Source organism: Poromitra crassiceps (assembly GCF_964638095.1).
Source record: "Poromitra crassiceps genome assembly, chromosome: 1".
NCBI classification, from domain to species: domain Eukaryota; kingdom Metazoa; phylum Chordata; class Actinopteri; order Beryciformes; family Melamphaidae; genus Poromitra; species Poromitra crassiceps.
Genome location: NC_139623.1, coordinates 102,710,549 through 102,737,074, shown reverse-complemented (window position 1 = coordinate 102,737,074; position 26,526 = coordinate 102,710,549). Strand labels below are relative to the sequence as shown.

Genomic DNA, 26,526 nt, shown 5'->3' with positions numbered 1-26,526 from the left:
TTACTGTACAATAAAATTTTCAGTAGAAAACACAAAATATTATTTTTTTCCCTTCCCATGAATGCCACCTGGTGGCGCTGTGGTGGGATTATCATAGCTATGGATTGGTCACATTTTTCACGGAAGAATTATTTTATTCCACCTTCCATCTTTTGAGAATTGCAAATTTGCATTTTTTTAACTTTCATGGATCTTGATATTAGTACTTGTTTTTTATATTTATAAGTAAGTATTTTCTTATTTTTTATCGATCCATATCCGTTCCTGATTCCATTCCTCCCACCTCATATGCGTAGTTGGAACATCCGGCTCAAAACACACGCTTGAACGACAGCATTTAGGCCATGAGCGAGGTAGCACAGAACTGGCCTCCATGGATGACGCTCTGACCGCCTCCGCCGCCCAAGGCGCTCCTTCGTGGGCATCGGATGTTACTGTGGCCCGCTGCGCCTCGCCGCTTTTGCGTGTCTCAACGCGGAAGTCATTGAAACCTCTTAGAACGGCATGGATCGCGACAAGATTACACATCTAGAGTCACTTTTTGACGCCGATTCCGAAAATGCTCGTCACGAGTCTCTAGAACGAACGGGCGCGGAGATACGATGTAGTTTCAACTAGGTAAGTTTTACAAAAAAAAAACATGAAACTGCCCATTTTCGACTTCCAGCTAGTTTTCACAAGAAACACAAATGAGCTTCATCCTATGGAATCAAATAAGGGCCAAGCTTCAAATCATTAGTTTGCACCGGAAAATCCGCGTTCCCAGGTCATATGACCATGTTTCCATGATTGATAACTGCAGGGTATATTTCATGTAAATCTCCATGTAATTGGTTGCTGTGCTGTGCTGTGTGATGTGCTGGGGAAATAGGGGGGGGGGGGGCAAACACAATAGAAACTACAAATTTGATGTCTTGAGTCGAACTGAGAGGTGTAAGATCAGAAAAATAATTATTTTTGGGGAAAGTGGCTGGGAGTCGAATTTTTTTTTTTGTTTTTTTGCAAAATTAACATTGAAGTCAATGGGAAAACTATGCAATGGATTTTGAAGCCTTGTAACTCAACCAAATGTTCAATCAACCCCAAGGTTAGATATTAAGGTCAAATTTCAAGGTATTTAGTACAGGATGCCCGCTGAAAAAAATGAAATACATTAATTTTGTAAGAATTTCCTGGAGGTCTCAAAAAGGCGGTTTTAATGGAAGTCAATGACCGTGCAGCCGGACTAACAGACAATTAAGGATTATTTGAGTTTCTGGGTGCCAGGACGATGTTTTTCTAGTTTTTTCAACGTGAATTACCATAATAAACCATAAAAAAAACCTGTGCTTAATCTTACACTTTTCGCTCCAGGATTTTCCAAATTACACTTACGCGATTATTGCTTGGACTTTCCATACATGTTCCAACACTCCTCTGCTTACTCATCTCCGTGCTTCATGCTCATTGACATACTGTAGCAGGTGATTCAATCATTCATTACTCCTTTGAAATTGGATGTGCCAATTAGTGCAGGTGTAATGTTCTCCTGTTCACTGCTCCTCTCTCAGTTCCTGTGAGCTTGCTGGCAGAGTGAGAGGTCGCGGGAGGAGGGGAGAGGCAGAGTGAGAGGTCGCGGGAGGAGGGGAGAGGCAGAGCGAGAGGTCGCGGGAGGAGGGGAGAGGCAGAGTGAGAGGTCGCGGGAGGAGGGGAGGAGGGGAGGAGGGGAGAGGCAGAGTGAGAGGTCGCGGGAGGAGGGGAGGAGGGGAGAGGCAGAGTGAGAGGTCACGGGAGGAGGGGAGAGGCAGAGTGAGAGGTCACGGGAGGAGGGGAGAGGCAGAGTGAGAGGTCACGGGAGGAGGGGAGGAGGGGAGAGGCAGAGTGAGAGGTCGCGGGAGGAGGGGAGGAGGGGAGAGGCAGAGTGAGAGGTCGCGGGAGGAGGGGAGGAGGGGAGAGGCAGAGTGAGAGGTCACGGGGGGAGGGGAGAGGCAGAGTGAGAGGTCACGGGAGGAGGGGAGAGGCAGAGTGAGAGGTCACGGGAGGAGGGGAGAGGCAGAGTGAGAGGTCACGGGAGGAGGGGAGAGGCAGAGTGAGAGGTCACGGGAGGAGGGGAGAGGCAGAGTGAGAGGTCACGGGAGGAGGGGAGAGGCAGAGTGAGAGGTCACGGGAGGAGGGGAGGAGGGGAGAGGCAGAGTGAGAGGTCGCGGGAGGAGGGGAGGAGGGGAGAGGCAGAGTGAGAGGTCACGGGGGGAGGGGAGAGGCAGAGTGAGAGGTCATGGGAGGAGGGGAGAGGCAGAGTGAGAGGTCGCGGGAGGAGGGGAGGAGGGGAGAGGCAGAGTGAGAGGTCGCGGGAGGAGGGGAGAGGCAGTGTGAGAGGTCACGGGAGGAGGGGAGAGGCAGAGTGAGAGGTCGCGGGAGGAGGGGAGAGGCAGAGTGAGAGGTCGCGGGAGGAGGGGAGAGGCAGCGTGAGAGGTCACGGGAGGAGGGGAGAGGCAGAGTGAGAGGTCGCGGGAGGAGGGGAGAGGCAGAGTGAGAGGTCGCGGGAGGAGGGGAGAGGCAGAGTGAGAGGTCGCGGGAGGAGGGGAGAGGCAGAGTGAGAGGTCGTGCGAGGAGGGGAGAGGCAGAGTGAGAGGTCGCGGGAGGAGGGGAGAGGCAGAGTGAGAGGTCGCGGGAGGAGGGGAGAGGCAGAGTGAGAGGTCGCGGGAGGAGGGGAGAGGCAGAGTGAGAGGTCACGGGAGGAGGGGAGAGGCAGAGTGAGAGGTCGCGGGAGGAGGGGAGAGGCAGAGTGAGAGGTCGCGGGAGGAGGGGAGAGGCAGAGTGAGAGGTCACGGGAGGAGGGGAGAGGCAGAGTGAGAGGTCACGGGAGGAGGGGAGAGGCAGAGTGAGAGGTCGCGGGAGGAGGGGAGAGGCAGCGTGAGAGGTCACGGGAGGAGGGGAGAGGCAGAGTGAGAGGTCGCGGGAGGAGGGGAGAGGCAGAGTGAGAGGTCACGGGAGGAGGGGAGAGGCAGAGTGAGAGGTCGCGGGAGGAGGGGAGAGGCAGAGTGAGAGATCGCGGGAGGAGGGGAGAGGCAGAGTGAGAGGTCGCGGGAGGAGGGGAGAGGCAGAGTGAGAGGTCACGGGAGGAGGGGAGAAGCAGAGTGAGAGGTCGCGGGAGGAGGGGAGAGGCAGAGTGAGAGGTCGCGGGAGGAGGGGAGAGGCAGAGTGAGAGGTCGCGGGAGGAGGGGAGAGGCAGAGTGAGAGTAGGGGTAGGATATAACAAACAGGATATAACAAAGGGACTGGACCCCCGGACTCCACTTGGTGGGCATGAGAACGTCCTATCTGGCAGAGAGTGAAGCATACCTACACCAAATATCACCCAGTTTCACTAGGTAATGAAGCAAGGAGATGACTGTGTGTGGAGAACTGGCCTTGGAGAAAGGGATAGACTGAAAGACTTCCTTTCTCCTTTCACACCTAAGCACGCAGATAAGCCCAGAGCCAAAACAAATGTTCCAAATAATACACTCAAAATAAAAAGTGTGATGCCTACACCCAGTGGCCTCTATCTTCCCAAAAGCGCTAATTTTGCGTTTGCGCTCGTTTAACGCCGTGCGCAATGCAAAGTGGGGGCGGACACAAGCGCATGCCTGTGATAATTGTACTGGGCATTGGCTGCCCCATGCCAAAGCAGGCATTTCAGCGCTAAAATGTGGGATAGATGGCGTTACCCTATCGTCAGCAGCGCGCAATTACTTTGCACTAAGAGCTTTGAAAAGGACCTCTTACGCGCAAATACCTCTCTGCGCTGGGCGCTCTGCAGGGAGATTACGGCTGAGAGGTATTTGCGGAGTGGAAAGTGGAATTTCTTTTGCATATGTCATTAAGCACAGCCTTGCCACGCCAAGACATCAAATTATGCTGCTAAAATTGGGGATTAGCAGATAATTCAGTGAGGCAATCAACTATAACTCACTGAGAAACTTTTATCACATCGCAAAGAGGGAAATTAATTGAGAACACTTGTGGGACAATGGACATAGGCTATTTACCTTCATAACCCGAAGGGTCATTGGCACCACAGACGATCTGTCAATAAGCTCCCTCTGTCCTCGCACGAGTGAGTACACTCTATTACGCATGGAGAGAATTACAGCATATTGCATGCCTTCGGCGAGGCAACCTCGCGCAAACAACCATTGCGAGACGGGAATCTGATTGGTTTTGATTGACGTAATGCCCAGCCTTGCCTGGCCACGCCTGTGAATAATTCTGGTAGTTAAGACCGCCCAAATCCCATTTGCGCAGGCATTTTGGGGCGCAGATAATTTTTGGCAGAATTGGCACAGCTCTAATTTGCGCTTGCGACAGGTGCCGTGAACGTTTACGCATGCCCGCCGAGAATTGCATCCCCAACATATTTCGGGTCTGTTTTAACTTAGAAATCAGGGAGCTACCAGACAATTATATCACTTTGAATCAGTTACATTTCTGTATAAATCATTACAAGTAGCTCCCGTGAGGTGGGGATGTTTTTTTTTGCTGCTCGGCGGGGGAGCAAAACTCAGCAGAACACCTGGCGGGCGGCGCAAGGCGGAACGCTATCTTTCGTGCCTTAAGGCACGCGCAAACAGTGCGCAAAGCGCTATTTAGGGATAGCGCCTGTCGGAAGATAGAGGCCTGTGTGTGTACGTGCCTGTGTGTGTGTGTCTGTGTGTGTGTGTGTGTGTGTGTGTGTGTGTGTGTGAGAGAGAGAGTGTGTGTGTGTGTGTGTGTGTGTGTGTGTGTGTGTGTGTGTGAGTGTGTGTGTGTGTGTGTGTGTGTGTGTGCGTGTGCGTATGACACTACATGACACGTCAAGCGTTGCTTTGCTACACAGGCGTCAAAGCATGCGTGTGTGACGCGTTCAGTTGATAGCTGCGCATGTGTATTGAGTCGTTTGGATCTCCATAGTGTGCGTGTGTGTGTGTGCGTGTGTGTGTGTATGCATGCATAATGTATTATTGTGTTGTATTTGGTGTTGGGATGAGTGTCTAAGTAAATGTATGTAAATGTATGCATATGCTTGAATATGCTTGTGTATTTAAAACTGGAAATTATTCAAATAATTGTTTAAACACCTTTGAGCCATCACAAGTCAGCTGTGTACAATTCCCTCGGCACTTGGCGAGCCGGGCTCCGTGGAAAAGGCATTTGTGTAGTAGCACGTTAATTAGACTAATGCATACAGGGGCATGTGCCTGTTTGATCACTTTACCAGCAGTTGATAGGATGCGGTCACTGTTGTTGTTGTTTTGTTTTTTTCCTGAATTCCTGCCCACAACTTCCCTTTTTATGACTGTTGTATTTCACGGAGACAAAAATGACGTGGTAGCTTTCCAAAACCACCTAATGGGCTTTTCTGTCTCTGTTGCCATGGAGACAGTGCACCACTGTAGCCCATTTGCCAGAGGGTGTCCATGATTCTCAATTTAAAATGTAAATTTCTGTGGTGCTAGGGCTCTAAAGTGGATTTAATGTGTATTTAGGCCTGCCGTGTTTCTCCAGGGAGAGTTAGGGCTGGTGGAGTCTAGAGGTGGCAGAAGCCTGATTTATAGACTTGCCACGTTATGTCTCTCTGTTGTTTATTGTCGCCTGTGCACTAGGCTGCTCCACCAGAGCCAATATGCTGAATTAGCTTTCACACCACTTTGGTGTGTTGATGCAGCCAGAAAAAAAGAGTAGGCCTAATATTGTTGGGCTGGATATCTAACAATGTCTCTCTTGCCCTCCCTCTCTCTGTCTTTCTCTCCATCACTCCCTCCCTTATCTCTCTAAACCCATCCTTTCCCAGTCGACCTGGTCTGTTGAAAGCCGGTGACCCCGGCCTCCCCTGGTTGGCTGACTCCTGGCCCTCCACCAGCCTCCCAGCTAACGGGGGCTTAGGGAGTCCAAAGGGCAGCAGTAACTTTGGGCGTGGAGGTACTGTAAGACACATACTTTAGAGACGGGCTATAAGTGATGGAAAATACAGTTTGAGCAATGTCTAGCCTGCGCAGTCGGTTTGCTACTAATCTTTTGGGAAGCGCAGTGACAGGAAGTCACGCACACATTTATAAACGCGTGAAAATAAACTTTGAGGACATTATTTTACTAATTGAATTTGACAAGCCCTATATTTGGCATGAAGCTGCTGTAAGCGTTGTTGTTGTTTGTGTTTCATAGCTCTATATTCTGACAGCAATCACTGATATAGAGTGTTTGGCCAGTAACATGCGTCTCCCACTCTCCCACACTAAACAGAAGAGAAAATGTTGTGCTATCCCATCCCACTTTATCCAATCAGGAGAGAGAACTCCACAAAGAGGATTGAGTCAACATGGTTCTCATTCCCATACTAATGCTTGTGGTTGGTATTCTGGACCGGATCACCAACCCAAAGCGTGACTACTTGGAAATGAGAACCATGTTGACTAAATCCTTCCTGCATAATCCTTCCCATAATGCTATTGGAGAAACTGCACCCTCTGGGTGCAATAGTATCGGTATTGATATTGCCGTTCAAAGTCAAGAAAAGACAGCATCAGAAAGCTCTATGTACATGTTGTGACATCGGGTACTCACAACGTGATGAAGTAATAATCCATAGTTACGTGAAACGTCATTTTTGTAGCAAAGTTACAGTAGCAAGAGTTACTTCCTTGTTTTCCTGAACACAGCGCTTCCGCTGTACAGCGCATGCGCGGTATGCCGTACATGCTGCCTCCGGGACACCGGTACAAAAGTGCTTAGTCCCAGGAGAGGCCTTTGGAGGGCGGTGTGTGACCAATAGAGGCGACATTCTCCCTGTTACAAGTCACTGTACTAGGGCTGCACGATATATCGTTTACACATCGTCATCGCAATGTGCGCATGCGCGATAGTCACATCGCAGGACGTGCGATGTCAAAAGCAAATTAACTTGACATGTTGCTTGATAAACTCTCACTTTAGGGGTAGCCTACTGAGTGAAATGCAGGTTCTCTCAAAGGAGAGAGACGCCCCGCTACTGTAGGCTACTCATTCATTTAGTGCTTAGCTTCAACACAACAAACATGCACAGAGCTCAATTGAATTGTTTGTGCTTATGTTGGGTTGCTGACAGTAGCCCGTCTGTAAACGATGTGATTGCGGAGGCGGACTTGTCCACAGCTTGCAGCGCACTAGTATACAGCAGGCTGGCTGCTGTAACTCATGTCCATGGAGTGGAGATATTTACTCTTGAAACACCAAAAAGCAAGACCGCAACTTATGACACGAAGGCTAAAGTGATTACTGAGAAGTTGTCCGTGTTATCACTGCGGCTGTCTCTCCCCTTCAGTCTCTGATGTTGCATCACATGATAGCAGTAACGTTACGGTAGAGTTAATCATACATAGCGACTCATTTACACAAAACATGTAGGTGAAAATAAAAAGACAATTATATTTATTACTTTTCACGAATGAATTGTTTGTCACCGGTCGGCTGCATGTGAATCGTCTCTCTGTACTGCCCTGCGTGCGCTCAAAAACCGGAACTCCCCAAATGCGGAGCGTACCACTTGGTAGTTTCTGGAGGGGGGTCAGACCAAGTGTGTGAAGTGGCAGCGGTGTTTCATTGTTGATTTATTGAAATGTTAGAAGAACGAAAGAAGTTGAAAGCAGTGATTATAATCAATTAAATCTACCGGTAATGTTTTTCTGCAAATAGCATCATTGGGAGGTAGATTCTGGCACTCAATATTAGGGGTGGGCAATATATCAAATTTATATCCATATTGTGATTTGAGACTATATGGTCTTAGATGTTGGATGGTAATATGGTGATACAGCATACATGTTGTCTTTCCCTGGTTTTAAAGGCTGCCTGCATTACACTAAGTGAAGTATAGGCTAGTGACATTTTAAAGTAGAATGTCATAACTCACTCACTTTTTCATGTATGTAAGTCATGGAAATCCATTGGTCAAAATGTGTATGCACCCTGATAGATGATGCTCTGAGGCCTACCAGTAGGTCACAGCCCAGTGGTTGAGAAACATTAAAAAATAGCCTACCTAATTTCCCCTCCAAAATCAGATGGACTCCTCTTCAAAATCATCCCAATCATTCTAGAAATATTATTTTCTTTCAAATAGAGCTATTCTGGTAATCTGGTGAAAATCTGTATTTTTTCATATCGCAATATATATCGCATGGGCGGGGAATATCGCAATGTCAGTTTTTTCCAATATCGTGCAGCCCTACACTGTACCATCTTCAATGACTAAAAAGCTCTTATATTAAGGTGAAAAAGTTACTGATTGGGGCTTTAAGCTCGTTAGAGCTGAAGGTTAGCTCTGTTTGAGTGTCCCTCTCTGTGAGCATTACACCAGGCTTCTACAGTGTGTTGCATGCTAATTACAGTGCTAGATAATGACTTTCATTTATATCCAGTCCATTTGAGACCTGTGTTTAACTAATGCAGACTGCCAGAGCAGCGGGGAGTGTTAATGACCTTAAAGATCGTTAACTTCATGTCAACTTATCCCTCCATGATGCCCTTTCCCTCTGCCTGTTCACTCTGTCACACTCCCGCCTGGTCTCAGATGTTTTACCGTCCACAGCAGTGGAAAAGATGGGCACCATGTTGTCTGACGGTGCCATCTACAGCAGTATTGACTTCATGGGGAAGGCAGGCTACAGCAGCCCAGCACGAGGCGGTAAGCCCACCCCCTACGCCACCACTCAGATACTGCAGTCCAACAGCTTCCATGAGCTGGCGGTGGACAGGCCAGACCCCCGCTGGAAGGCGTCTCTCCAGGCCCAGCAGGAAATAGCCAACCTGGGCTACTCGCTGACCGACAGACGCCCTTGCAGCGGTACGAGGCATGGGGGAATCAGAGGAGCATGCATATGGAAGTGTATTGCTAGCATAATTCAAATGGAAATGTAATATGTAAAATGCCCATGTGATTCTACATTTGAATTTAAATTTGCCACTTGTCCAGTTTTTGGCTGAAGATGAAAATTCTAATTCAATAATGTAATTTCCAATTGACATTTCCTATACTATTACTGACATTTCATTTAGCCCTTTCCCCCCGCCGGCGTATTATTTTTTAATTTCCAGCCACCGCCAGCAGTTTTGATTATATTCACTAATCTTTCAAGACCCCCAGAATATTTTGTTCTATGATTATGTAAACACATTTTAAGTGGCAGTCTCATCAGGCTTTTATTTTGAAAAGAGAATGTGCTTCGGCGACAGAACCAGAAATGAAATTGTGGCGAGCTTCACAGAGCTCCCCGTCTTCTCTCCTTTCCCACCTTGTGAGCTACATGTACTTTGACGATGATGGTGCAGTCCTCTCAAAATGCATTTGCAATAGACCCTTTTCACGGGGGCCATTTTGTCTAGAAAAGGCAGGGTAAACACCAAGCCCCCAGGAATAGCGCTGGGCTTTGAAGCCATTTGAACATGCTGGCGAAGCTCTGTATTGCAAGTCACGTGACGCCATGCAGCCCAGAAAGGAAAATTCCCATCCACTTGCATGGGGACTCCGGCAGCTGTTAAACCCAGGGGAATTTTTTCCGGGTGTCACTCAAAGTATAAAACGACTCTTTTAATTATCAACTAATTTTTTATGGGGCATTTTTTTCTTCAGAAGCCACTAAGAGCCGTATACGGGGGTATTTTCTTCTTGTAATACAATCCATGGGTGGGAGGGGTGGGAGACGTCGTGGAACACGTCATGGCACACATGCGCACTTCGCCTTGGGCTGCATAGGCAGGAAGTAAAACCAGGAAGAAAAAGCCCCCATGATGGCTTCATGCGCCAATGAGCTACCTCCGTCCGAATGCATGGGTGGGCGTGGCAGGTCCCCTATCCAGTTATTTTAATACATCCATGGTAAACACAGGTACGAGCAAAACACTAATGAGGGTTTCTAACTTCACTCATGGAAATTGGAAACCCTCATTAGTGTTTTGCTTGCACCTGTGTTTAGCCTGCCTTTTCGACACAAAATGGCCCACTGCACTTGCAAACACTGCAACAGGAAGTGGGCAGGGGTCCAATTTAAAATGTTTATGTTAAAACCGACTATAAGGTAAATGGCAATTAATTAAAATTAAGCCATTATAATGTTGACACCATTATTGCATAATCACATGAAACATACTGTATATACATGTATGCAGTTCGGGAAATCCATTTTAATTGTCCAATTTGCATCATCATTTGAATAAAGCAAAAAAAACTTTTAAATGACATGTCAATACTACCGGTATGAAACGTCAAATTATTGAATTTGAATTTGAATTTTGAGCTAAAAACTGCACATACAAGTGGCAAATTCAAATGAATGATTCCATGGCCATTTTACATATTGAATGTTGCATGCTTGTCTGTGTGTGCCTGGAGGATTGGACCACTGGTTGGATGCCCAGTATTAGAATGGAGAGAGGGATTAAAACAGATAAGATTTGAAAATAGCGTGATTTGAAAATGGCAAATACTAGAAATAGGGTTTTATTTCTGTGAACACTACAAGGCATAAAAGTAGAGCCAGGAAAAGAGCAGAATGGACGGGAGGGCATATTTGCATATTCATTGAAAATGGACCCTGAGGATATTGTTGTTAATTACTCCTCTGTCTTCATCACATTTTTCCCTCAGCCCTGGGAGCTACTCTATCCCAGAAATGTCAGAGAACTACACCACATATCTTTGGATTAATTTGATTAGCAAGGGCAGGCATTCTTTAGTGTTCTGAGTTTTATACTGTATATATACAATTAGCGCGGTAGTGGAGGCATATTGTAGTCACTGCTCTGCCAGTAGTCTGTGTAGCTATGTGCTTACAGGCTGTGTGCTCAGCAAACTGTCAGCCTTACCTGAGAGATAAAGACGAGCAAGTGTGGGAAGTGTACGCGAGCAACCTAAAGCGGTGAGCCTCAGCTTTTGATGCCTATTTAAGAAATGCCAACATTAGGAAAATGTCCTACTGCTCTGTCAGCACACAGAAAGAAGAAATAATGAGCACTAGGTAGGAGATAGAATTGGAAAAGTTAAGATAGCTGCATACGATATAAGAGAACTTTCAAGGCAGTGCCGCCTCTCTGTGTGGTGCTTTTGTGCGCGCGCGTGTGTGTGTGTGTGTGTGTGTGTCTGTGTGTGTGTGAATCAAGTGTAGAATTGGCTCATTAAAACTCCCAGCACAGTAGACTTTGTCACAGTATGGATTTGTCAGTATTGGTAAGACCAAACTTCCCTCCCTCTTTGCCTCCCCTCAGGTGGAAAGGCTGGGAAGAAGAAGAAGGTGAAGGGTGGAACAAAGGCCTCTAAATCAAATGGGACATGTTGGGCTAACATGCCCCTGCCCCCCCCACCCATGCACCCTCTGCCGGGTACCGAGGTTGACCTTGACCGTTACCCCCCGGAGAACCACGGAGGAGGGTAAGATACATTCATATCCCATCAATCTCTCTCCTGGCTACAACGCACATGTACACACAAACAAAAAATATACACATGCACCTGAACCTGTGTGTGTGTGTGTGTGTGTGTGTGTGTGTGTGTGTGTGTGTGTGTGTGTGTGTGTGTGTGTGTGTGTGTGTGTGTGTGTGTGTGTGTGTGTGTGTGTCAGTGTGTGCGTGTCAGTGTGTGCGCGCGCGCGCGTCCGTCCATATGTCGGTGTGTCCCAAGCCCTAACCTTCGATTCTGAAAAAAATAGTACCACTGCAGTTCCTCGAATGGCCACTTGAGACTGGCTGCAAAAGAGTCATTCCCCATTTACCCGATATTAAAATGCCCGACTTTACAGCAAAATGTTTACAGCCTGGTTCAAAAAACGGTTTTGTTCCATAGCCTACAGTATAGCTAATTTCACCATTCATGACAACTTTACAGGGGTGAATCTTTATAATTTATAACTCATCCGTTTAGTCTATGGTTGCAAAAAGAAGTCTGATTGGATAGAAGTCAATGGGAAAATGACCCTTCTTGATTTATTACCTCAGTCAACACTTTCCTAATGAGTTCATGGTCTCATTCGCTAGTTTCAAAGCTTCTTCAAAGGCCCAGTATGGTGTTCATTTAGTAAATTATGGCCCCATTTAGAATAAGATAGGCGATAAAGTGGTCTATGTTTTGGGACGTGATTGACAGGTGGCCTGTCCAGTGATCACGCAGCTCGCCGATCACAGACCAATAGCAGGCAGCTCTTCTCGTCCAAATATGATCCCCCCTAGTCTCGTTTGCCAGATTTCCCTCCCTTCCGGGAGAGGAGTCTGGCAGCGTAGATCTCCATTATGGACTTGCAGTGAAAAATTGTTAACGTTAGGAGGGTTTTATTTTGAAAGCGCTAAAGCGGATGACCTACTTATACATTCTGGCTGACTCGACGCAGTCTATGCGCCTGCCGCCTGGCAATTGTGCATGCAGCATGAGAAAGAGATGCTTTGTTCTGTCGGCATATTCCATCAATGTAAAGTAATTAACTGTTAAGAAAGTCGAATTTCAGCATGTGGGAATCACTGAAGCTCACTGACTCATGCTGGAAAAGGGGCGGCAACTCAGGAGGAGAAGCAGGGTCGGAAAATCACACGTTGGACCACCGACAAGATTTATATCACCATGGCGTGCAGAGCCGTTGCGTAAAAACCCACCTCACTTGCAGGGTCGCTCTATCGGCTAAACGGCCCGGCTTGGAAACTTTTAGACTGAAGAAAATGCCACTAGTTTGTCGATGCTAGTGGGATTTTCCGCCAGTCTAAAAGGAGCTCTAGTCTCGCTTACCAGGCTCTCTCCCTACAACAGGGGATCCAATCGTTTTCAGCATATAGCAACGAGTTAGAATTGTTGACGTTGTTTCACAGCAGCGCAGGCATTTGAGATGGACAGGTTCTTCACGGACAGATTCGAGATGCACAGCGGCAGAGGCTTTTGAGATGGACAGATTCGAGACGCACAGTGGCAGAGGCTTTTGAGATGGACAGATTCGTCACAGAGGGAGCGAAAGGGAAATCCATATGGTCGTGCCAGTCAGTCAGAGCAGGTTGGAGCCAATGGCAGAGCTTGCAGGGAGCGGAAAGGGATTTTCTTCTGCTGGCGACTGAAATGGTCGCCACCAATGGCAGAGCTTCTACCAGCCGCCTGTTTCCATGCAGCCAGACTTCTCTCCTGGAAGGGAGGGAAGTCTGGCAAGCGAGGTACCCCCCCCCCCCACCCCCGAAATTGTACACGTAGAACTTCTACATAAGTGTTATAGTTCTGTATCGTTCTCCTTAATAAACTCGTGTCTAGGGGTATCTACTACTACACCAATATCCGTAACATGAAGAAAATAACAAGATTACAGGAAGGGCAGGCTGTTTTGATAATTGAAATTGCTGCTTAACTAGGCCCTAGGCATTGTTAGCTCCTCGGTGCTAGTGCATGTGGTGTCTCTGCCCTGGACTAGCTCAGACGGTCGGTGAGTGAGGGATCCGCTTCGATCCCCCATCCGTTTAGGGTCCCATCAAAATGGGACAAAAGAAAACAGTCTATCAAAAAGAAACAACAGGTCTTCCAATCCACAAAGTCCATTACTGTCTCTCCTTAGTGCTCTGCGTCCCTCGATGCCACCACCACCCCTCATTCCTACCCGAGGGCGGAAGTTGTCCCACAGGAGAAGGAGTCCGGGCCCATGCACGCACTGCGCGAGAGCTATAACTGGCTGTATGGAAGCCTCAAATGGACAAACAGCAAGCAATTCAATATTGTATTGGAATGCTGTGGATCACAATGGAAATAAGCCTTTGGCTTTATTGTGTACTTAATCCTCTGCATGTGTTAATGTATGTAAACTGTCTTTATTTGAAGCTTTTTTTATGTGGATTTTACATTGTGTCAAATACACTACTACTACTACTAACCACCAAGACAGCTAGAAAGATATACAAATAAACATCATCATATCCACGCTAGAGAGGTCCTGTCTATGCTGCCAAATACGAACCGTGACATAAGAATGCAATTATCTGTTCTGCAACTAGTCAATGTGATGATAATTACATATGGCATTCAACTAGTCAATGTGATAATAATCACGTATGGCATTCTGTCCGCACCATAGATACGATAGCAACAGTTGGGCCCCAAAACTGTCCGTCCAGACCTACCTCCACCAGGACCATGAGGTAGAAGAGGAGCGAGGTCCCACGCCCCCTCTGAGGGGACGGTCCTCCTCCCCGGCAGCAGGCCCATTCAGCCAGGCGTCTTCCTCCTCTCTCAGCTCCGCCCACCATGACGAGATGCAGTCCATTCTGCAGGCACACCTTGATGAGCTGACCAGGGCCTACCAATACGAGGTGGCCAAGCAGGCATGGTGAGGCTCTTTAAACTGTATACAGGCTTTGCTGTGATTGTCACAAATTTCTCAGAAACCACGTCTGTTGCCACTAAGGGAGGTCCATTGGCCAATTTACTGTGCACAAATAATTGTTAAATATAGGTACAATATATCAACAACCTGGTTAAAGAGAGAGATATACGTGAACAAGGTTGTTGTGGTGTTGGTGTAGCGGTAAATTTAGTACTAAGTAGCCAGCAGGCAAATTTAGCAAAGCCACAGTACTAAGTAGCCAGCAGGCTAATTTAGCAAAGCAGCCGATGTCAATGTTGACATGTGACTGCTAATGCTATACCTTCCACAAGATGTTTACTTGTGTACAAATCAGGTGTGTTTACAACAAGAAGGTGGTGCTAGCTGTCCAGACACTAGCTAGCTAACAAGCTGAAAGACAAAATTGATTAGTCCCTCAGTTCCCTGTCAAACATGGGACAGAACTCAACGGAACCACATCTTTTCAATTCTGTTCACCCTCTCTCAGGACTGAATGTAACAAAGGCAATGTTCTGATTTAATGTCATTAGGGACCGTTCGTTATTTAGAAGGGGGGGTCACTGAAGGGATTTGGTGTGCTCTGAAATAAAAAGCTGTGCCCCTTCCCTGATCAAAATATATTTTTCCTTGACCCTCCCCAAGTGATTTGAAAAATATGATTGACCCTCCCCAAACAATATTGTGGCGAGCTTGCATGGAAGAATGCAGAGAGCTTAACCACTCCTGCGCCTCATACACCACGTGACAGCAGGGGGTGCTATTTATTCCACATCGGAATCATTCAACATTTGCAGAAACTCCGGCCAGAGGTGATCGAACACACTATGGCCCCTATTCTCCCACAGGCCTTCGGCGCTAAAACGGGCCTTCGGCGCTAAAAAACGTGCCTTGCGCCTGTCTCGGGAAGATATCAACATGGCTTTAGGCTGGTAAATGCGCTTTACGCTGAATGGGCGTGGCGCACTCCCTGAATGGGCGAGAATGGGCGTTTCGGCCTTAAATGCCGGCCTAATGATATCTTCCCACCTGGCGTAAATTTAGCGCTTTGCGCTTTTGAAAACCAGGCCTATTCAGTGTGCCAGTTGAGCGGGGCGCTCCTCTGCCTCTCCCCTGTCACCCTTCTCTGTCTCTCTCTGAAACCAGGCCTATTCAGTGCGCCAGTTGCAAGGAGCGCTCTTCTGCCTCTCCTCTGTCACCCTTCTCTGTCTCTCTCTGACTCCCTCACTCAGACAGACACAACACACGTCCCATAGGAAAAATAAGTTGTAAGTTCACTGCCTGTGAAATGTCCCAGCATGCATTGTGCTACTCCATTTCGCTACTGAATAGCAACCAAATGAGCCGAAATAGATATAAAGGTAGATCTAAATAATGTGTAATGGTAACACAACCTGCAATTGTAGAACATTTCAATATTGGACCAAATAAAACATTGAAATGAAAACACCACCCTATGTGAAACATATATGTCATCCTGGGCCTATATATATCCCTCGTCGATTTAACGTGATTTAGATAAGTGACAGCGTAACGCGCTTCTACTGTCATGTCCTACTGTGATGTCCGCTCCAATAAATTGGCTCTACTTCACATTTTAGTTTTACAATAAAAACACATTTCTGCAATGACTTTACATAATGTAGCGTATATTTATGTGCATCATCCTACCTGCAGCAGGGGAGAGAAAACGATATCTTTCTGGACAAACTTTCACCTATCTAATTAATCTCATCATATAGGGATAGGCTATATTTTTCTAGCTGATGCCTTTAGAACATTCTTTTCACTTTGATCTTGCTATAATGTAGCGTATTTACATGCTTGCAGTATTTAAACTGCAGTTAGATTGGTTTGAGAAGCATAATAATATGGAATAATAGCCTATATATGGAGACAGACAGACGGGATGAGGGGGGGGGGGGCAGAGCGCTTGGCTTTGTCTGGTTTTACCGGATTTCTCCTGGAATTGGAGCTTAAAAGGCAAGCTTGTGACTCTTTACTGCACTTCACCAATGAGCTGATGGTGCATAATTTTACGCTTAAAAGGCGTGGTTATAATGGTTGAGACCGCGTGTAGCGCCGACACCAAGATATCGAATGCGCTGGTCCACACCCACTAATCTGCGCTGCGCCAGGCCTTAAACGCAGTTTCTACGCCGATTGCAACGATAGGGCCCTAACAGTCTCAGTCGTGGTGGCTACATTGATAGTAAAACTAAACATTATCCTGGCCACACAAACATTGCCATTACCACATAATGCAATCAAAACATGAGCACAACATCACTAAACCACGTTTTTAACTGTAACGGTAACAAGCTTCCCACAAGAACATGAACTCCCATAATCCTTTGCGCTTCTTACAGCAGAACTGTCACCAATCAGAGCGACCGCCTCCACCGGTCGCTACATAATGCTATTTTCGCTTGTGAAACAATCTTCAGTCTGTGTATATCAATATTTGTGTTTATCGCGATCAATGACTGATGTAAAAAAAGTTCGCCGGTTCTATTATTGTGCAATTGCGCAGAGCCGCGGACTCAGACAGGCACAAAGCCACACATGTAAAATCTCCCAGCATGCATTGGGCTAATACATTTCGATAATAAATAGCATCCAAATTAGCCTAAATAGATAGAAATAATGTGTAATGTTAACGCAACATGCAATTGTAGAACATTTCAATATTGGACAAAATAAAATCTTGAAATCAAAACACAACCCTATGTGAAACATATATGTCATCCTGGTGGTATAAATATCCCTTGCAGACTTAACGTTATTTAGGAGATGAGTGAGCCGTAACTCGGTTCTACTGTGACTTCCTAAGATGCAGTTTATAGGCTGATGCAAGATAGAGCCCATATGGGCTATTTTGTGATGCCATGTCTGTTTGTTTTTGTGATGCCATGTCTGTTTGTTTGCTCAGTGGGTTATTCGCGCTGGAAATGTACTTCCATATTATCACCAGAAAAGCACCACTGATTCGCCAGATACTGTACACGCCTATTGTCTGGATAGGCCAAGCACAAAGATCGACAGATAGGACCGCCAAAGAGAAACAATGCACCGGGACATACCAAACAGTTTGGACAGGAGGGGTGTAAATGAAGCAACTCAGTAGTTGTTGAAGTCCGAAAAGCAAACATTACAAAAAGAAAAAAGTGTATATATTTTTTATCGAATCAAAATTGTATACCCCTCCCCTGGACTCAAATTAAAGAGAGTGTACCCTCCCTCAGACTAAATTTAAAACAGGATGACCCTCCCCTATTTTGCTCCAGTGGACCCTTCCCTAAATAACGACGGTCCCTTACTTGTATCTACTAGTGATGGTTCTCAACCTTTTTGGCTTGTAAAACGAGGTGATGCTTAGGCTACTCGCAACACTATCACAGGCGGCTATTGTGGTGAACAGTTCAATCAAAGAATGATTTTCTCTTTTCAGGTTGTTTCATTTGATTCATTAATTTGAAAAAATGGGGGGAAATCATTAAAATGAATACATAATAATAAATTCAGAAATGTTCTTATATTTTCCTATCCCATAAAACCAAAAATCTGTTGTGGCCCCCTGGTGCATGGCCCCAACCCCTACGCCGAGAACTGCTGTACTAAAGGATGTATTTATTCAATTGAATTAATTTTGTTACAGTGGATAAATTGTGTTTTTAATACATCCTATTTATGTTGTGAAGCAGTGTTTAGTGCATACTCCGTGCCATTATTTGCAAATACCACAACCACTTGCTTTTATGCATAAATTATCCATTGCATTTGGTTCAGAATACTTTCAGCAGGCAATGTTTGCTTTGCACAGTGGGAGAAGAGCCTATAATTGTATTCATTTTTATTCCGTAGATAGTTAGGGTTTTGCATATCAATGGCCACTGTTGGAGAGGTTGGTACTGCTGGTATTTACATGTGTCAGCCCGAACCTGCAATCCCTGTTTCCTGAGAGCGATAAAAAACAGCTCCCCATTGATTACACCTTTGATGGAGCTTTTGGAAAACTTGTCAAGTCAGTGGCGACACATGTTGGAGGGTAATGACCGGGTTCAGTCTTACACGCTGTACTGACAACAGGAAATAGAGTTGGTAATTATGCATGCATCTCCTCTATGGTGGGACGGGAGCCATCATGCTGGACAGGTGTGAGGGAGATAACAGGCATGGTGGTGACAGCCCGGCCGATCCCGATATCCTTTATCCAGTCCAATTACAACTCCATTGTGTTAGCGCAACAACACACACACACACACACACACACACACACACACACACACACACACACACACCGGCACATCTGAAATCACTGCAGGCATTCGTAGCTGCTTAAAAGAAGAATGAATGCGGTCTCTGCACACAGCCACTCAACCTTACTGAACATGCACTGACACTCTGGAACTTGTTTCGCAGCTCTCGGCTTGGGTCACATCCATTCCCTGCTTTTAATCACCCTCTTTGTTTATTGTTTCTCCACATTTCCTCTTAGGCACACGAAGGGGAGTCCAAAGATGCCCAAAACCCCCATCGCTCCAATGGACTTTATGTCCGCTACACGGGACTCTGACTTGGGGACCACCCTCCTGTCTGAGGACGATGACGATGAGGAGGATGAAAGATACGCTGTGGTGTCAAAGAATCTGTGTGGCTTCGAATACACTCCTGCTCACAGTGTGGAGAATCTGAAGGGCTCAGGTCTGTTTGACATGGGGGAAAGTATGATTGGTTAAGTGAGTAGATCTCCAGCTTGACAGTAAGCAAGCAGACACACAACTAATTGGCCTGTGAACACCACATAATTTCTGCAGCCCCTGACCTAATAATAATAAACACCCTCATTGTTAATTTGGGTCATTGCATCTGCAAATAATGACAGGATACAGCAAGGTAAACTAAGAATACGGGAAATGGGTTATATAAATATGGATTATTATATGAGTTATGATGGCGTGCAAAATAGCAGAACCTACTGAAATAGGGGGAAATTAATGAAAAATATGTCAAAATATGTCAAAACATAAATGTGTGCGATAAAATAAAGTGAAAATAAGTGACAAAAGATGTAATGCAATGTTTTCTGTTGTCATTATCATCAACAAGACACATTTCGGAATCAATCAATCAACCTATGGATGGGGGCTGCATATTGTACATTCAGAAAATGTCATGTACCGACATAGATACAACAATGAAACATGTACTGATCAGAAAGTGTATGTTAGTACACAGCATATGAATGTGGAAACTGGTCCTGGTTAGAGACAGGCAGACGGTGCAGGCGCTGTTTGAGGCTGGGGGCCGCTGGGATAGGAAGCAATGTTGCAGTCTGATGGTTTACAATAGCCCACTTGAGCCCATCCAATCTCAACACACCCACTCACACAGGGCCTAGGGTTGTGTCTTAGGACAGATACATTGTGGATCACAGTCAACATCTTTATGGAGACAGCGACAGGCACTACAAGTTAATTCGGAGGTCTTCTTTGGCGTTTTGTAGGAGAACTGAACTTTATCCCCGAGCTATTCTAAAATCCCTTTTCCACCAGCAGCATAGCTCAATCTGAAACAGCTCTACCCTTTTCCTCCCTGTACATATTATTTGTCAGAGATTTTCAGGCAGAACCCATTTAAAAGTGACTTGAACCCATGCTGGCTTAGACATCAAAATCATACTGTGTTGTGGGACTCTACCTTAAAGTGCCATGTCTAACATTTATAATGATGTCATTATAAATAGGATTCTGTCTGAAAAGCATTTCTTTAGAGAGAAATGTGAAGGCTTGGTACCATTTTAGACTGCAAGTCTATTGTTAGGGAGGTTCAAACCCAGTCTAGAGATTGACTTGTGCATTGAGAATACTTCTCTTTCTCTCTCTCTCTCTCTGTCTCTCTCTCTCTCTCTCGCTCTCGCCTGCTCCCTCTCTCTCAACACTATTAATAGCCCACTGCAGGTCAAAATAAATGTCAGTTTGACTAAAAAACATTGTCAATGCAAACATTGTTTTTAAGTCGCATATTTAGCTGTCACATATTGTAAGTATTAAAAGTTCAGTCAGTGAGTTTTTATCTTCAATCCATTCAATCAAAACATGAACAAAGCCAGTGCGGTGTGCCTGCAGCTTTAAATGGCACAGTAGTTAAAGACGAGCTGAACCCAAAAATGTCTTATTTTTTATTTTAGTTCACATACCTGGGTATTCAGTGCAACTATTTAATAATGTATGTGTGCAAAAATAAATCTTTAGTTTTTAACACTTTCACATCAAAAGTTCATTTTTCAGGATTTCATTCATAACTCTAATCTATCTACAGCATGGTGACGTAATGAAGTACTATCAAATTTCTACCCCATTTGAACCAATCATATCACAAAATGACAGCTGTCAATCAATCTTCATTTCAAGGAGAAACTTCTGCAGGCAAAATGGCCACTACTGCCTATAACCTGGCAGAATTTCTAGCCCATAAACTAACTAATAACTTGGCCAATAACTATGGAACATACAAAATAAAGCAAATGGTCATGTCTTCATTTGATGTAGAATGCATAGGACATGTAACTGGTTCATTAAACTCACATTCCAGGAATATTGTATTTACCGTGGCTAGTCAATGCTCCAAGCAGGTAGCACTCTTGCCTTGGCATGTCCGTACCGGTAATACACGGAAGCAGCTAGCAGCTGGCAACACGCTCGATTTGGGGGGCGGAACACGCCAGGATTGGCCAACGCCAACTCCAGTGCCCAGAACTGTCAAATCAAATCATTGACACGCTATGGCCCGCCTCTCAACCCTCCTTCATCTCAGGCAATATCTGTTTTCAGTCTGATACATCTCTGACCCTCGCGCCACTTGGATTCAGCTCGTCTTTAAGGTGTATTTTTCCTTCAAAATGTCACAATATATCTTTAATTTGAATTGGCATTACATAATTTTTACTGTACTCCCACCACATCTCTGACTATAAATCCACCTCATGTTTTGTTCAGGTGTGCTTAGCCATCTCTCTCTCTCTCTCTGTCTCTCTCTCTCTCTCTCTCTCTCCGTCCCCTGCCGACTGTAGGTAAAGCCTACTCCCAGCAGTGTCGTGCAGACAGCTCGGGCTCCACAGACAACAGCGCACTGGGTACTCACAGCCTGGGCCACAAGAGGGCGGCGCTGACTGGCCTCAAACCACGGACAGACACTGTTGGAACTCTGCCCAGACGAAGAGACACCGACACAGAGGGTAAGATCGCGTTACATTGTTTACAGCAATTATCAAAGAATTTCCCAAGATAAATATTTACAGCACTTTGTATCATGTGTGGACCCCAGGAAGACTAGGTAGCAACTAATGGTGATATTTAAACAAATAAACAAATGGCATCTCATTGATATTCTGTGTTACACCCTCTCTACCATCCACTCACCAGCCCACACGTCAGCCTTGAAGAACAACATGGGCGCCCACATGCACAGCTCTTGGGCAGCGGCGGCCTCGGACCCCTCTGAGGAGTGCATGGTCACCGTGTCCACGCTGGAGCGGCAGCATATGGCTTCCTGGAGTGGCACATCATCATCCAGCAGGGCCACCCTGAGCAGAGGCACCCACCAGAGACCTGGCACATCTCCCTCCCACAGTGGCCATCGACCCACAAACAGCACAGAGAAGAGGGCCCAATGTAAGGGTTTATCCTCCCCTATGATGGGCACCAAAATGTCCATTTGGTTACACATTTACGTGTGCAAGTACTGCAATGACGCCATAATGTGTGCGATTTTACTGAAGCTTTGTTTTTCACAGCAGTCTTTATTTAAGGTTTTGTTTTGATATAGTATAAATGCATTTGAGTATTTTATTTAGATTTATGTGGACAAAGAACAGTATAGAAAGAAGTGAAATTAGATAATTCCACCGTCAGTGCCCATTACAGCACATTTCTCCCTCCAGTATACATATTACATACTAGGGATGCACACAATTAATCAAAACTCGATTAATTGCTTGTTAAGGATTTACTCGAGCAAAGAAAAATTACTTGATCAAAACAAAACATAAAAGCAACGTGCATTAAATGGTGTTTTCAAATAATTTTTTAATTATCCTCCAGAGGGCGCAATGATATCACTGTAACAGACTGTGTTCAGCGTGTATGCGAGGCTCTGTGTTTGTCCCCTCGAGAGTTGCCGTACATAGGAAGTGAGGGACTTTGTTGTTGACCAGAGAATGTGTGCTATGGTGCTAACGCTAGGAGCTAACTGAGAATGAATGTGGGAAACGTGTTATAACATTACAGCCTGACTCTCGTTTATTGTTTTAACAAAGTGTAAGCAATAGGCGGACCCGGACACTCAGCTACATCACTATAGCCCTTTTCAGACAAGTCATAAGATGCTGTTCAAGTAGAACAGTGTTCATTCGGATAAATTGGCTCGCCTGGAGTAACCTCGCGTCACAATCTGCGTGGGTAAGTGAGCCCCTGCGGCCGTCGTGATGGGGATTCTGGGCAAATGTTGACATGAGCTAAAAAGTTATGCCTCCACGTTTTTATGTGTTTCATAGCGTAGGCTATGCTATGCAATGCTGTGAGAAATATACAATACGTTGCTGCTGCATAAATAAACATTTTATTGAGGAAAAAACGCATTTGGTATGGTTTGGAAAATTTTGTATTTCTAATTACAATTAATCGATTGATTGTTAACGTTAGCAATGATCAAGTTTGGAATTTGCGGAAAATGTGCATCTCTATTACATACAGTAGCCTACAGTGCTCCACTTTTTTTTTCTCTCTCAATTTTGACAATATATGAACAAAACACAAAACAAGCTCAGACAAAGGAAAAAAACAACAACAACATACGTATAATATAAACAGTCAAAATGTGATGCTACCATCCATATACAATAGGGTGCTTATGTGCTTGTCAGAGATGTCATGCATGGGGTCCCACGCAAAGTGTCCAACAGGAACCAGCCGGGCAAGTCACTCACCGTCCCCAACCTCATCGAGGTAGGCCAGAAACGGGTCCCAAATAGCCAGAAACTTTTCAAGTTTGTTGGTTCTCAGAGATCTGAGCCTCTACATCCTTGTAACATAGATCATGTCCATCAACCACAGTTGGAAAGAAGGTGAAGAGGGAGACTTCCATTCTTTCAGAATTCGTTTTTTGGCAAGAGTTGTCCCCAGTGTCAGAGACTGTCTCAGAGAGGTCTCTGAGCAGCCGAAAATGGCAAGGTCCGCCTCCGGCTGAAGGGCTATTTTGTAGGCCTTAGACTAGAGTACCAGTCAAATATTTTGGCCCAGAATCCCGTCAGTGAAGGGCAGAACCAGAACATAAACATCTTTTCTTGAAGTTGTCTGCATGTGCATGCCCAAACACCAGGTGGGATTGGGCTGAAGTTTTGTATGGCAGTGTGCTATGATCCTGGGAAGGTCATGGAAACCACCTGGAAAGTCCTGGAAACTACCTGGGAAGCACTGGAAAGTCTTGGAAACCAGATTGGATTGGAAATAATCTATAGTGGACCTGTTTCTGCTCTGGAGTAGAGAGACAGAGACAGAGAGACAGACAGCTGAACGTAACCTAGACTACGAATATAGGAAATTAGCTCCGTGTAAATTTCGTCTGTGAATTTAATTTAAAAGTCAAGCAAAATTATCGTGCAGATTACTGACTAGTCTATCAATCTGACAGAGAGGCAGATGGACAGACTGTCACTGGACCTCACAGCCTGCCAATAAAACTTTCCTGACAGATGAATAAAACACTTTCCCCAGCTTTTCCCCCATACAAACGCACCAGCTGATCAAGCTATAGTATGCAGAACATTTTCATTCATAATTTTAAGCGACACGCAGCTGCAAGGGGAGAGAGAGAGAGAGAGAAAGAGACGGGGGGAGACGGGTTGCCATGTTCGTCCTAGAACAGTGGTGCCAGGACAACCACCTCTCTCTGAATGTCTCCAAGACAAAGGAGGTCATTGTAGACTACAGGAGGCGGGGGGGCGCACACCCCCCAATCACCATCAACGGCACAGTGGTGGAAAGGGTCGACAGCTTCAAGTACCTGGGAGTCAACATCCACCAGGACCTGACTTGGGCCGGTCACACCACCACTGTTGTCAAAAAGGCCCAACAGCGACTACACGGACTCAGGCGCCTAAAGAAATTTGGGCTAAGGCCAGAAATCCTTAGGGACTTCTACAGAGGCACCATTGAAAGCCTGCTGACTGGCTGCTTCACCACCTGGTACGGGAACTGTACCACCATGGACCGCAGGGCGCTACGAAGAGTGAGGCGCGCGGCCCAGCACGTAACAGGATGTGAACCGCCAGAACTGCAGGAACTATATAACCAGCGGTGCCTCAGGAGGTCCCTGAAGATCATCAAAGACACAAACCATCCCCACAACAGCCTGTTCTCCCTGTTACCCTCAGGGAGGAGATACAGGGTCCCAAAAGCACGCACAAATCGCTTGAGGGACAGTTTCTTCCCGCAGGCCACGAGACTCCTTAACATACACAAATAGTGTAGTAGCTGTACTGTACCGCACTGTAGATGCTACCATTATGTATGTCTAACGTATATGCTATTTGCACCTGTACGTCAAATACGTTGAATTTAAAATGTTTAAGTACGTCCAAAGTATGCACATGACATGTGCACCTATGTGCAGTGAATATGCCACTGTCTCTGACTTGTCTTATCACTCTACTGCCTTATTGCTTGTTGTCTCTCTTGTTGTTTTTGCACTCATATGCCCTGTTATATTTGTACTATGTTGTAAACGGAGTTCACAGCACAAGAATTTCACACGTGATACTTGTACTACGGAGTGACAATAAAAATCTTGAATCTTGAATCTTGAATCGTTATCGATAACCCCCGAAGTGACAGATTTTTAAGAGGTTCAAACGTTACATAAACAGCCCAAACTAGTCTAAAATAACAAACCAATAACAATAACAAACCAAAACTCCACAATACAACCCTGACAAACTTTAGAAACAGCGTTTTCAATCCTCGAGTAGTCTATAATATAGCCTACAAGTACTTACAAACCTGTTTAACTGGCAACGAGGAGGACTGCACGTGCAGTGAGAACGCAGAGAGCAGCAGGCTCTGTCAGCGCAGTATAGTTTCAGTTTTGTCACTCTACCTTCAAGAGCTTCAAAAGTATATTTAGCGGTCGAATTTCACAATAATCTTTACACAGAATGAAAGCAAAGGCTTTATTTTACTATAATCTGATGAAACCCCAAAATCACGTTTCTAGACAAACACCGCAGCGCGACATGCGACTGATTTGGTCAGAGCAGGTCACATATAATGTCAGACAATTCAACACCGAGTTCCCCCTGCCACACTTCTCTAATCCTCTCATTAGAGGCCATGGTGCAGTTATCAAACAGGCATACAAATCTAGAAATAAGATGCTTGGAGTGAGGAGGGCTCAGCAAAACATCGAAAAAGACATGTTCATCTGGGTGCGCTTCAAAGGTATGACTCTTCGACCGAACATGATTTCTGACTTGCAGGAATCTGAACCAGTTCCTGTCGGGCAACTCAAACTTCCTTTTCAGTAGATCAAAGGATGCAAAAAGACCATCTATGTATAGGTGTTTGATGGAAACTAGCCCCTTCTCACTGCAGGCATGGTAGCTTCTGTCTGACCATGGAGGCAAAAAAGAGTGATTGAAACAAATGGGTGTGTGAGTTTCTCACAACAAAATTCGAATTTTGTAAGATCCCAGGTCTCTCTAGCTTAGAAAATAACAGGGCTGCAGAGAACAGTTGGCAACAGAGCTGGCCTCCATTTTCAGCCACAGGGGGGCCCCGATAGTTAAATTGCCAGGAGTCTCCTGCCACCAAAACATTAGAGCCCTAGCATTGGCAGCCCGGTAGTAGTGCCTGAACACTGGTAAGGCCAGCCCTCCCATGGATTTTGTGTCTTTTCGAAATTGATTATGATTATTGACTATGATTCTTATAATTCCAGATATAAGACAGAGGGCCCTATCGTCGCAAAGGCAGTAATTTTGCGTTAGCGCCCGTTTTGCGCTGGAATAGCATAGCGCAAAGCCCTAATTGTGGGCGTGCCGGCCTGTTGCGCTTGGCGTCATATAACCTCCATAGGCGTGTTTATGCCCAAAACAGTATACACGAGTGTGAGATCTGAGATCATCATGGCCACTCCCTTTAAAAGC

The 26,526-nt window shown here is 45.6% G+C and overlaps 1 protein-coding gene across 1 annotated transcript in view; it reads left to right on the top strand.

The window, feature by feature from the left end:
- Positions 1-26,324, top strand: part of LOC310772414 (roundabout homolog 2-like) — a gene marked incomplete at its 3' end in the record, with an annotated part of 203,450 nt that extends 177,126 nt beyond the window's left edge. The window contains exons 21-29 of the mRNA XM_083632219.1: positions 5,792-5,919; positions 8,546-8,818; positions 11,236-11,398; positions 14,058-14,309; positions 18,823-19,028; positions 21,397-21,561; positions 21,749-21,997; positions 23,277-23,329; positions 26,319-26,324. Coding sequence (XP_083488345.1) covers positions 5,792-5,919; positions 8,546-8,818; positions 11,236-11,398; positions 14,058-14,309; positions 18,823-19,028; positions 21,397-21,561; positions 21,749-21,997; positions 23,277-23,329; positions 26,319-26,324 — 1,495 coding nt within the window. The remainder of the gene's footprint in view (positions 1-5,791; positions 5,920-8,545; positions 8,819-11,235; positions 11,399-14,057; positions 14,310-18,822; positions 19,029-21,396; positions 21,562-21,748; positions 21,998-23,276; positions 23,330-26,318) is intronic.
- Between the last annotated feature and the right edge of the window lie 202 nt (positions 26,325-26,526).